The sequence below is a fragment of the Xenopus tropicalis genome, chromosome 10 (genome assembly GCF_000004195.4).
Source record: "Xenopus tropicalis strain Nigerian chromosome 10, UCB_Xtro_10.0, whole genome shotgun sequence".
Lineage (NCBI taxonomy): Eukaryota > Metazoa > Chordata > Amphibia > Anura > Pipidae > Xenopus > Xenopus tropicalis.
In genome coordinates, this window is record NC_030686.2 from 2,537,502 (window position 1) to 2,550,961 (window position 13,460).

Consider the following 13,460-nt stretch of genomic DNA (forward strand, 5'->3'; position numbering starts at 1 on the left):
GACCACTGTCACTGCCAAAATCCTAGTCTGTCACCAAATCTTTATTACCGAGGGGGGATTTTTACATTCTCTCCTAAACTCCTCCTCCACCTCTGTAAGAGCCCAGGCCCCGCCCCCGCTGAAATCCTTTTCATGACTGCAGCGCTTGCTATTGCCCATTGCCCCACCCCTGCCCAAAAGCCCCTGAGATGATTTCCATTATGAATTCACTGGATATTGAATTTTTACTATTTGAACCCAGAATGTAGAATAACAAAACACTGATAGGATGAAGGTGAAATTCTCTAATGCCCCCTAATGGGGCCCCCGGGGGGGGGCAAACGATTTCATGTGTATAAATCACAACAGGAGGCGATTACATTGTCCAACACTTTATGTATAAAATCCATTAAAAATATTATTATAAAAACTGCCTTAAATACCCGGAGAGACCTCTGCTGCCCCCTGTAGGGTAAAATCCCGACATCCTTCGGCGGGAATCGATCCCCTGTCCGTCTGCTGAAAGTTCATTATAAATTCATTGAACTCCCTGAATCACTCGCAGGACAGCCCCCGAGACTCTATAGTGGGGAACAGCCAGAGCCCCCCATTCCCTGGAGGAACCTTCTGGGGGGGCCCCAGGCTGCTGACTGTGCCTAATTCATTATGAAAGAGCAAAGTGGAACGTTCCAAAGCTGATTTTTGGGGGGGGGGGGGTATAAAAAAGATGGTCAGCCCGTGGCTAATAGATTAGAGGGGTTGGGAAATGAATTGATTTATTCATCAGTAGATTAACGAGGGTTTGATTGGGCCACAGTCTGCCCAGCCCCCGCGGATGTAGATTCACTACCCCCCCCCCCCACATACCCCCTAAAAATATTTACATCCTTGAGATCTACAGTCTACTGGCTACTGCCCCAGAGCCGGGGCAGAATGTTCTGACTCTCACACAACCCATTAGTTCAGTTACACGCGGGCCGGTTCTGACCCCTTGGGAAGCCACACCCCTTCTCTCAGCCCCGCCCCTATGTGCGCCTGCGCTTGTTGGCGTTCGGGCTGGACGGGTTGCTGTTTGCGTTCTGCACTTTCTCGGTGAGCCGGCTCCGCTTGCGCTTGTCCCCCGATTCCTTGGAGCTGGATTCCGAGAGGGTCCGCTCTTTCCCGGGGGCTTTGTCCAGCCCTTTCCCAGAATTCCCAGAGTTGACAAAAGCTGCAGAGGAAGGAAATACCCATGAGTGAGGCATCTGGCAGGGCCTGTTGCCCCTTAAATCTACCCCTCCTCACGTATATACCCCACAGAAGCCCCCACCCAGGTTATGTTATCTGCCTGGGGCAACTGCTAAACTTGCTGCCCCCAGGTGGCTATACTGTTTGCCCCCTGCTAAATGCACTTATACAGGTACAGGAAGCTCCTCCCCTTGACAATGAGGATATCGATGACTGAAATGTTACTATGGCAACAGAGATGAAGTTCCGACCCCCTGAAGCCACCAAGAAACCACCCATTACCCACAATGCACTTGGAAGAATTGGTCAAGTCTCCCCTCCCCCTGCCGTGTTCCAATAGAGACAATGATAGAGGTGTATTTTTGGTTCCGGAAATGGGCTGAAACGGTTCTGGAAGACCCAAAACTTGCACCTTCGGGTGTTGTTCCCCTTTGAGTTAACGTTTAGTACGATGTAGAGAGGGATATTCTGAGACAGTTTGCAATTGGTCTTCATTTTTTATTATTTGTAGTTTTTTAGTTATTTAAGTTTGGAATTTTAGCAGCTAATTGGTTGCTGGGGTCCAAGTTACCTTAGCAACCAGGGAATGAGAGGCTGGTATATGAATAGGAGGAGGGGCTGAATAGAAAAAAAAGTTACAAAAACGTTACAATAAAACTGGAGCCTCACGGAGCAATAGGTTTCTGGCTGCCGGGGTCAGTGACCCCCATTTGAAAACTTGAAAGGAGGCAAATAATTCAAAAACTATAAAAAATAAATAAAGACCAATTGAAAAGTTGCTTAGAACTGATCATTGTGTAGCATGCTAAGAGTTAACTTAAAGGGGAACCGCCCCCTTAAGCGCTGCCCCTACAGACTCCTCAGGGGCCGAGGCTGGGAAGCTGAATAACAGATTGCAAGCTCCTCAGCCCAATATTTCCCACCTTCATCCGAGCCGCCGTGTATTTCCACTTCCTCCTTTACTTCCTCCTTTAGCTCCTCCTCCGACGTCACCTTCCCTGCAGAGAGGAGGAGGGGACACAGACCTTTAGGGCCCGGCTGTATGGGGGCCCCGGGGGGGGGCACAAGGTTAGTAATGGGGTACAGAGAGCATTAGGTCAGTACCCAGAGGGCAACTGGACCCAAAGGCTGACACTCACCCTCCTTCACCTCCTGAATCAGATCCTCCGGGAGAATGAAGTTCTTCTCCGAGTTTGGGAAGGGGAGAATCTCAGACTCGTGCTGCAACGGGAAAGTAACGGCAGGAGGTTAGGGGGGCGCAGGGGTGGAGCAAACAGCAGGGGGCGGGGCTACCTCACCTGGAAGTGTAAGGAAATGCCCCCCCCATTCCCCGGGGCCACCTACCAAGGCCTGCATATCGTACATGCTCCGCAGGTGCTCCCAGATGACTCGGGATGAGACCTGGCGCCCGATGTTCTGGCTGAACTTGTCCCGGATGCAGATCATGTGGAAGTGGCGGTTCACGCCTGCGAGGGGCAAAAAGAAGAGTCAGTTGTGCCCTGCGTCTGCCAAAGGGTTAATGAGTCCCGTAGTCACATGGTTATTAGGGTTCCCCCTAGTTCTGCCCAAATACCCCCCAAATAGAATGTATTTATACACAGGGGGCAAATCTGCAGCAAAAGCCCAGAGCAACCAATCAGCGATTCTCTTTCAGCCGCAGAGAACAATAGAAACAAAGATCCCATTGGTTGCTATAGGTTACTGCCCAGGACTTTACTTTTGCGGTGTAATTACACTCACTGGTACAATAACCCCAAAGTGCCCGATATAGTGCCCCTACCCCCCCAGGTACAGACACCCAGAGCCCCTCATCCCGCCCCGGGCCGCCATGTCCCGACGCCACCCGGACCGGAAGCCCCCCCTTCCCGGGTTCCCAGATTACGCGAGTCCGGGGATGGGCCGCGGCCTCCACTCACCGACCGGCTTGTGGCCGAGCATCGCATGGAACAGACACACCTCAACCTCCGGGCTCCACAGCACCGGCTCTTCCGCGGGGGGGGCAGGGGGAGGCTCGGGTTTTTCCACAGTAGTTTCCCCGGCCTCTAAATCCCCCATCTCTGCAGCCAATGGGGGGAAACTGCGGGGGACAGCGACTCCTAGCGGACACCATGGGTGTTGCACTGTAGCGCAATATCTATAGCAGCACAACAGGGGGCGTCTATTGGGCAGCAGCCTCTTCCGCTCATAACGGTATCCAGCAGCGGCACTGTGCCTAGTGCAATAGCGCCATCTAGTGCTCACCAGCAGTACTGCACTCAGCCAAACGACAGCGCAGCGAACGACTGATGTTACACATGAGCAGCGCCACCTAGTGTTCCCCAACCGCACTGCGCGCATCTGCAGCTTCCATAGCGACTCTCTGTGGCCAGCGGCAGCCAAACATGTTATTACTTTGAGCGCTATCAGGCTGGAACAGTAAGCGCTGCACTTACACAGCGGCACCCAGTGGGCACGTTTGGTAACTGCACCCAGCTGATATATTACCTTTAGTATTAAAGGAACAGTAACATTAATTAAAGTGTTTTAAAGTAATTAAAATATAATGTGCTGTTGCTCTGCAAAAAACTGGTGTTTTTGCTACAGAAAAGCTACTATATAAATAAGCAGCTGTGTAGCCCCGGGGGCAGCCATTCCTGCACCGGTACAGCTGGGGTGTTTGCTACAGAAACCCTACTATAGTTTATATAAATACCCCGCTGTGTAGCCCCGGGGGCAGCCGTTCAAGCTGGAAAAAAGGAGAAAAGGCACAGGTTACTAAGCAGATAACAGATAAACACCCACTATATGGGGCTTATCTACTAGTTAACTGCTATGTAACCTGTGCCTTTTCTCCTTTTTTCCAGCTTGAACGGCTGCCCCCGGGGCTACACAGCGGGGTATTTATATAAACTATAGTAGGGTTTCTGTAGCAAACACCCCAGCTGTACCAGTGCAGGAATGGCTGCCCCCGGGGCTACACAGCGGGGTATTTATATAAACTATAGTAGGGTTTCTGTAGCAAACACCCCAGCTGTACCAGTGCAGGAATGGCTGCCCCCGGGGCTACACAGCGGGGTATTTATATAAACTATAGTAGGGTTTCTGTAGCAAACACCCCAGCTGTACCAGTGCAGGAATGGCTGCCCCCGGGGCTACACAGCGGGGTATTTATATAAACTATAGTAGGGTTTCTGTAGCAAACACCCCAGCTGTACCAGTGCAGGAATGGCTGCCCCCGGGGCTACACAGCGGGGTATTTATATAAACTATAGTAGGGTTTCTGTAGCAAACACCCCAGCTGTACCAGTGCAGGAACGGCTGCCCCCGGGGCTACACAGCGGGGTATTTATATAAACTATAGTAGGGTTTCTGTAGCAAACACCCCAGCTGTACCAGTGCAGGAACGGCTGCCCCCGGGGCTACACAGCGGGGTATTTATATAAACTATAGTAGGGTTTCTGTAGCAAACACCCCAGCTGTACCAGTGTAGGAATGGCTGCCCCCGGGGCTACACAGCGGGGTATTTATATAAACTATAGTAGGGTTTCTGTAGCAAACACCCCAGCTGTACCAGTGCAGGAATGGCTGCCCCCGGGGCTACACAGCGGGGTATTTATATAAACTATAGTAGGGTTTCTGTAGCAAACACCCCAGCTGTACCAGTGCAGGAATGGCTGCCCCCGGGGCTACACAGCGGGGTATTTATATAAACTATAGTAGGGTTTCTGTAGCAAACACCCCAGCTGTACCAGTGCAGGAATGGCTGCCCCCGGGGCTACACAGCGGGGTATTTATATAAACTATAGTAGGGTTTCTGTAGCAAACACCCCAGCTGTACCAGTGCAGGGCAACAGTACATTATATTGTTATTACTTTTATACACTTTCATTTTTTGGTGTTACTGTTCCTTTAAGGGGCGCTGCGCTGCGCAGGTTTGGGTGGGTTACAAGGGAACCCAGGGCGGAACCCCTGAGGAGCTGGGGATGTTCCTGCTGGGGCAGGGAAGAAGCCAGGACTAAATGTACATCGCAGGAGCCTGTAGGCAGTTTTAAGCATCCCACCCCCATTTACAATAGGCCACTCCCATGTCCTCACCTACAGTAAGTCACTCCCATGCTCCACCCACTATAGGCCACCCCCCCATGCCCCCACCTACAGTAAGCCACTCCCATGTCCCACCCACTATAGGCCACCCCCCATGCCCCGACCTACAGTAAGCCACTCCCATGTCCCACCCACTATAGGCCACCCCCCCATGCCCCCACCTACAGTAAGCCACTCCCATGCCCCACCCACTATAGGCCACCCCCCCATGCCCCGAACTACAGTAAGCCACTCCCATGTCCCACCCACTATAGGCCACCCCCCATGCCCCCACCTACAGTAAGCCACTCCCATGCCCCACCCACTATAGCCCACCCCCATGCCCCCACCTACAGTAAGCCACTCCCATGCCCCACCCACTATAGGCCACCCCCCCCATGCCCCCACCTACAGTAAGCCACTCCCATGCCCCACCCACTATAGGCCACCCCCCCATGCCCCCACCTACAGTAAGCCACTCCCATGTCCCACCCACTATAGGCCACCCCCCCATGCCCCCACCTACAGTAAGCCACTCCCATGCCCCACCCACTATAGGCCACCCCCCCCCATGCCCCCACCTACAGTAAGCCACTCCCATGCCCCACCCACTATAGGCCACCTCCATGCCCCCACCTACAACAGACCATTCCCATGCCCCACCTACAATAGACCACCACCCCATGCCCCACCTACAATAGACCACCCCCATGCCCCACCTACAATAGACCACTCCCATGCCCCACCTACAACAGACCATTCCCATGCCCCACCTACAATAGACCACTCCCATGCCCCACCTACAATAGACCACTCCCATGCCCCACCTACAATAGACCTCTCCCATGCCCCACCCACAATAGGCCACTCCCCATTCCATGTATAATAATATAACCCCTATTTGGCTGAAATAGTTAAATTGACCAGCTATGGATAGGGCATGGGGTACGTGCGACTCTCTTAAACAGGATGGGCCTTCGCTATGTGGAAGGAACTACTGGAGGATGTTGCTGAACTGCACGTCCCACTGCCACTGTGTAGTGTAATTGCTTAGATCAAAGGATAAGATGGACGCCAGGAGCTCTTGTCAACCAAATATTTAACTCTTTATTGTCCAAGACAAGTTGTAGTAGCGCAGGGATAGATCAATGCAGATACAGCAGACACATTCTGAGGATAATAACAGAGGGTTCCACCGGTTTATCCCACCTCTTTGGGAGACTGGGCAGGGTAAAGCACTTATCAGCACGACCCCACTATGGGGCAGTCTGGATAGTTACCCCAATCCTCAGGTTCAATACCTTTAGCTGGTATGGGTCCTACAGCCGACTATGGAGCAGGGATTTACACTGACCTGTATCCTACATCTTAACTGTGGCCCTAGGCTGAGGCAACATTGCCTGTATGGAAGGTACTTCCTGCTGACTTCCTGGTTGGAGCCAGAACTGCTCTTACTAACTAGTTCTATCTGCCTCACCCCCCTAGAGAGTGCTATTAGGATATTCTGCTATTCTAGATAGTCCTCATTCACGGGGTCCCTGTCCCCGACTTTACCAGAGTGGATGTTAATCTCTGGGGCAATAAGGCTTTAGTGGGGCCTATTCTGACCCCAGGCTCAGTGGGGCTTTCCTGAGACTCAGAGGCAGACAAAGAGGGAGACACACCCCCCTGCTAAACTTTATATCAGACTGCAAGGGGTGTGGTCAACCAACTAAACCAATAAGATACTGGACTGCCCAGTAACAGGAAGAGGTAGGGGTTAAAGCCATAGGGGCAGTTTAACCCTATGGTTCCCTACAATAATAATAATGCCAGGGGAATATATACCCAAACACCAGCTGGCAGCAGCGGCATTCTGTAGGGGGGTGCCTGTAAGTGGCCCAGGGGCAGTTTAACCCTATGGGTCCCTACAATAATAATAATGCCAGGGGAATATATACCCAAACACCAGCTGGCAGCAGCGGCATTCTGTAGGGGGGTGTGAGACTGAGAGGGAGATGTGCCCATGTGCCCAGCATGGCATGAAAGCCTTTAGATGTGGCACAAACCCCCGGCTCTTCCCTCTGTTCTTCTCCCTGTGATGCCCAAACCAGAAGGATTCTCCCCCCCAAGCTTTGGTCAGTGCTGCCCGGCCTGGGGGGCAGAACCAGCAGTTTGTTGTTTCTCTGGGCTGTGGGGGGGTCTCTGTCCCCCTGTAACTCCCCGTCACTCCTGTGCTCCTTCCCATGTAAAATCCCATATAATAAACAAGAAACATGCGTATTATAATAACGAATATACCCCCTGTTGAAAAATACGAGGATATCAATAGTTTATAATATCCTTATATTGTAAAATAGGGGGTACATTATTTACTATAGTGATTTCTTTGTGACTCGGTGAGCTCAGAATCCCCTGAGTTTGTGCCAAATAAACTTTATCTGGTAACTGAATCTTCCCAGCAGCCATGTGTCTCCCCCATAATCCCCTGCACCCCCTCTCTGTTCTACATCCCCTTCCCATTGATGATTGGTTGGCAGCAGGTTTAGAGCCTAAGATGGGCCCAGGGTTCTGTAGGGCCCGACACCTGGTTTACAGGTCACATAAGAAAGCAGAATGCTGATTGGCTCCTCAGTCGCTCATTTAGAACAGGAAGGGAAATAGATGTTGTTGGACAACGGTAGGAGGGGTCTCCCACGAGAAATGATATCACTGAGCAATTTTCCACAGGAGATTTTTTTAGGGCCCTGGAACCATTCTTGACTTAAGATCTCCTTAATATCAGTAAATATTGCCCTTTTCCATTTTTTCCCTTGGGCCGCCATTTTGTGATGGGCTGAGTGCTGCCTCAGAGATCAGCTGACAGGAAGTGATGCAGCTCTAACTGTAACAGAACTCTGCCCATTCATTGGCTGATGGGGCCTGACATGTATACCTGTCAGTTGGGCAGCCAGAATATATTGCAATATATGGGCAAACAGTCCCTGCTGTGGGTATTGCTTGGCAGCTTAATGCACAGAATGGGTTAATGCCCTATATATATTGCTAATGGGGGGTGCAGAGGGGCTCTTGTCTGTCTGTATGACAGCGACTGCTCCACCGGCACAACCAATGAGGGAGAGGGTCTTTCAGAGTAAAGTTCTTACAGTGCCCGTCTCACCCTTCCCATGGCTCTTGTCTCTTTTAGAAGCTGGTTCTTCCGCAGGGACAAAATCACTGGGTAAAAACAATAATATTATGAGTATAAAAAGGCTCTTTCTGCAGTTACAAGGGAGGGAGACACTGAAGGATTATGGGTTTATTTATAAATATATATAATACCACCCAACACATTCTTTGGCTACTGCCACACCTGGTGGATTCTTGGCCCGTGGATAAACAAACTCCCCTCCCCCTGCTCCACTGATTTCTGAGAAAAGAAGAACTTTCTGTTTCGTTTCCCTGTTCCTGCTCTGAGCGATGGCGGCTGCGGATCTGAGAGACGAGCTGAGCTGCTCCATCTGCCTGAGCATTTATACTGACCCGGTGTCCCTGCCCTGTGGCCACTACTTCTGCCGGGGCTGCATTGGGGCAGCATGGGACACCCAGGGGGGGTCTGGGGCTTATTCCTGCCCTGAATGCAGAGCCGAGTATCGGGAGCGCCCTGCCCTGCAGAACATCAGGAAGCTGAGTAACATAGCGGAGCGATTCCTTTCTACTCACCCAGAGCATGATGGGAGTGGGGTTCCCTGCTCCTACTGTGACTCCCCTGTGCCCGCTATTAAATCCTGTGCCCTGTGTGAGGCTTCATTCTGTAATAAGCACCTGAGGGGGCACAGCCAGTCGGCAGAACATGTACTGACTGAGCCCACAGCTTCCTTTATGGGGAGAAAATGTTCTGTACATCACAAGGTTCTGGAGTATCACTGCTGTGAGGATGGGGCCTGTATCTGTGTGTCCTGCTGCCTGGCCGGGGGGCACCGGGGCCACAGGGTGGAGCTGCTGAGTGAGGCCTCTGAGAAGAAGAAAGAGAAACTGAGGAAAGTTCTGGAGAAACTGAGCCCAGAGAGAGAGGAGACTGAGAGAGGAGCCCAGAGGCTGCAGGAGCGCAGGGGAGAATTAGAGGAAAAAGCCGCCATTGAGACAGAGAGAGTCACTGCCCTGTTTAGGGGCATCAGGGAAGAGCTGGAAGCCCTAGAGAAGCGACTCCTGAGTGACATCTCCAGGCAGAAAGAGGAGCTTTCACTCACACTCACTGAGCTGATCCAACAGCTGGAAATAAAGAAGGACGAGCTGTCCAGGAAGATCCGGCACATTGAGGAGCTGTGCAACATGGCAGATCCACTCACTGTCCTACAGGCACAATGGGAATCCCATGGAGCTGCCTTTTGTGGGGCTGAGGGGGCAGATACTGAGGGCAGAGAGGGTACTGAGGGGGCAGATAATGGGGGCAGAAAGAGAAAGGGTATAAAGGTCCCGGCTGTAGGGGATCTGGATGTGGGTCGGATCTCAGAGACATTACTCACAGGCTTAGCTGGGATTGTCACTGGGGTAAAGGGAAGGTGGATCTATGGACAGGAGGCTACAGAGCTGGTACTGGATATAAACACGTGTGGGAATAATGTATCTGAATCTTGGGACGGGAAAACTGCCTCCTACTCAATGAAAAACCAGCATCACCATTATGCCCCAACAAGATTTCAGTACCCTCAGGCTTTAAGCACCAGGAATTTCCCCTCAGGGCGACATTACTGGGAAGTGGAGGGCAGTAAATTAGGGGAGTGGGGGGTAGGGGCGGCCTATCCCAGTATAGAAAGGGGAGGGGATCAGTCCATCATTGGGAACAATAACAAGTCCTGGTGTTTGTTGAGACAGAGGAATAATACATATTCAGTAACACATGGCACAAACATAACCCAGTTACCCCACGTCCCTTCCTGCAGGAGAATCAGAATCTCATTGGACTATGAGGCCGGACACCTGTCCTTCTATGAGCTGAGTGAGCCAATCAGGCACTTACACACCTTCACTGCCAAATTCACTGAGCCCCTTCATGCTGCATTCTGTGTAGGGTGGGAAGCTCAGTCATGGGTGAGATTCATTACTAATGACACTATCAAGTGTGAAAACCCATACTTAGATTTCTGGAAAGGAGATTAAGAGTAATTTAGGTTAGTCAGTGTCTCCCTGGGAGAATGACATTTCTTGCTTTTAAAACCTTGATGTGGTCCTTGTGTGATGGGTCCCTGTAGGCTGCAATGAATGATCCTGGCACCAACAATCAAATGGGTGGAGCTGGAAAATGGATGAGGTTTCAGGAAAATCGGTGGTGTCTTGGCGTGACTATGGCGCATAAGGGGTGTGGCCATATTGTCCCACTTTTTCATTTAAACACTTTAAGATATACAGAGATAGAAAGTACATAAATAAATGATAGAGAGAAAGATCTGCACTTAAATGTGCAGTCAGGAGGGGTAACATTTAAGGATTGTCTCTTATATCCGACTGTACCTGAGCTGCTACATGTCTTATAGTCACAGGCCTTAGTATATGGAATCTGCCGTTTGTAGACACATGATAGTATTTTTGTTGGGAATCTGCTTTTTCCTATTTAGGCAAGGCAGTCCTGAATTGCTGACCCCAGAAGAGATATCCTTACTGGAAACTAGGTGGGGTCCAGGTGTATTGGGGGCATATCTGGGTGCAAGTGGGCGTGGCTGGGGCAGATGAAAGCAAAGCAGTTTCACATTTCAGAATACTGACAGCTATGTGTGTGTGTATATCTCTGTCCCCTGCCCTATTGGGTGAGTTATATCTATATTGGTATATATTGGGGTGTATATGTATGAAGGTGATTGTTATTCATGAAATTGGAAACAGGATTGATTATTGATATAAATGTTATATAGTTTTAGTGAATCTAAATAATTAATGGGGCCGGGGAATGTTAGATTGTCCCTGAGTTGGGTCGTAAATAGAAACAGTTGCCATGGACACAATGCCAGAGCACTACGGGTCCCCTTATGGCTCATACACAGGGCACTTATGTTTGGGGCAATGTAAATGTGACATTTCTGTAAGATAAATGGGCTGTTTGTAAAGCTGTGGGTTTTATCGGCAGACGCCTTTACTGCACAGTTTTTACTTTTCACACAATCACCTAAAATCATTGCAGAGCTTTATATAAATACACCGGATTTTATGCAGCGACGCCAGGAACCTACAAGCGGCGAATGTGCTCAATGGTTTTTACACAGTTTGATATAAGGGCCCCTGTATGTGGTAAAAAGCTACTAAAAATCATTTTTTTGTGGTAAATTAAGTGGCAATATTTGTAAATTCTACCTTTAAAAAATACCTGCTGTGGGGAAATGCTTTGGAACCTACACTATGTTTTGGCTTTATGGTCTCAAATAAAAGTGTTTGTGCTGCTTCACATTGCTAATTTGCTCTTGGGTTTCTATCTGTATAAATCTGGCCATACACGTGGCTATCTGACATGGTCGCACGAAACATCGTCAGATCCGCCACACACCATTCAGGGCTGAATCGGCAGGTAAGGAGAAACAATAGGATTTCTACCTCCTTCTGCCGATTCAGCTCTGAAGGGAAATCTTGATCAGGCCCCTTCTATGGCGCCCGATCAAAATTTTCCAACTGGTCCGATCGGCGAGTCGTCCGATATCGGCAGCTTCCTGCGACATCGGTCGACTCGCCGACATGCCATACACGCACCGATTATCGTACGATATTATCGGTGCGTGTATGGCCACCTTAAGTCTTGTATATCTGCGCATATCTGGTACTGGGGGGCAGCGGTACTGGGGAGCTGTGGTACTGGGGGGCATGGGTACTGGGGAGCTGTGGTACTGGGGGGCACGGGTACTGGGGAGCTGTGGTACTGGGGCGCGGTACTAGGGAGCAGGGGTACTGGGGGCAGGGGTACTGGGAGCTGTGGTACTGGGGCAGCGGTACTGGGAGCAGGGGTACTGGGGGGCAGGGGTACTGGGGGCAGTGGTACTGGGGGGCAGCAGTACTGGGAGCAAGGGGTACTGGGGGGCAGGGGTACTGGGGGGCAGTGGTACTGGGGGGCAGAGTACTGGGAGCAGGGGTACTGGGGGGCAGCCGGTACTGGGGAGCGGGGTACTGGGGAGCAGCGGTACTTGGGGGGCAGCTGTACTGGGGGTGGACAGGGGGTACTGGGGAAGCAGGGGTACTGGGGGCAGCAGTACTGGGGGCAGGTACTGGGGGGCAGCGGTACTGGGGCAGCGGTACTGGGGGGCAGGGGTACTGGGGCAGTGGTACTGGGGGCAGGGGTACTGGGGAGCATACTGGGAGCAGGGGTACTGGGGGCATGGGTACTGGGGGGCAGGGGTACTGGGAGCAGGGGACTGGGGAGCATGGGTACTGGGGGCAGGGTGGTACTGGGGAGCAGGGTACTGGGGGCAGCGGTACTGGGGACAGGGGTACTGGGGAGCAGGGGTACTGGGGAGCATGGGTACTGGGGGCAGGGGTACTAGGGAGCAGGGGTACTGGGGAGCATGGGTACTGGGGCAGGGGACTGGGGGCAGCGGTACTGGGGAGCAGGGACTGGTGTACTGGGGGGCAGGGGTACTGGAGCAGGGGTACTGGGGAGCATGGGTACTGGGGGGCAGGGGTACTGGGGCAGGGTAGGGTACTGGGGAGCAGGGGTACTGGGGGCAGCAGTACTGGGGGGCAGGGGTACTGGGAGCAGGGGTACTGGGGGCAGCGGTACTGGGGGCAGGGGTACTGGGCAGGTACTGGGGGGCAGGTACTGGGGGCAGGGTACTGGGGGAGCAGGGGTACTGGGGGGCAGCGGTACTGGGGGCAGGGGTACTGGGGAGGTACTGGGGTACTGGGGAGCATGGGTACTGGGGGGCAGGGGTACTGGGGAGCAGGGGTACTGGGGAGCAGGGGTACTGGGGAGCAGCGGTACTGGGGGGGCAGGGGTTACTGGGGGCAGCGGTACTGGGGGGCAGGGGTACTGGGGCAGCGGTACTGGGGAGCAGGGGTACTGGGGAGCAGCGGTACGGGGGGCAGCGGTACTGGGGGCATCGGGTTACTGGGGGCAGCGGTACTGGGGGCAGCAGTACTGGGGAGCAGGGGTACTGGGGAGCAGGGGTACTGGGGAGCAGGGGTACTGGGGGAGCAGCGGTACTGGGGGGGCAGGGGTACTGGGGCAGCGGTACTGGGGAGCAGCGGTACAGGGGGCA

General features: G+C 52.4%; 2 protein-coding genes across 2 annotated transcripts; one reads left to right on the top strand and one right to left on the bottom strand.

The window, feature by feature from the left end:
* Positions 1–358: 358 nt before the first annotated feature.
* Positions 359–3,300, bottom strand: mrgbp (MRG/MORF4L binding protein). Its single transcript, NM_001030510.1, is given in 5 exon segments — positions 359–1,189; positions 2,130–2,204; positions 2,346–2,427; positions 2,551–2,672; positions 3,123–3,300. Coding segments are annotated over 5 exon segments (603 nt in total). The 5' UTR covers positions 3,262–3,300; the 3' UTR covers positions 359–1,004.
* A 5,090-nt stretch (positions 3,301–8,390) lies between these two features.
* On the top strand, positions 8,391–11,667 carry LOC105946032 (E3 ubiquitin/ISG15 ligase TRIM25). Its single transcript, XM_012955205.3, has one exon. The coding sequence runs from the start codon at positions 8,707–8,709 to the stop codon at positions 10,384–10,386; it is 1,680 nt and encodes a 559-aa protein (XP_012810659.2). The 5' UTR covers positions 8,391–8,706; the 3' UTR covers positions 10,387–11,667.
* Positions 11,668–13,460: the final 1,793 nt, after the last annotated feature.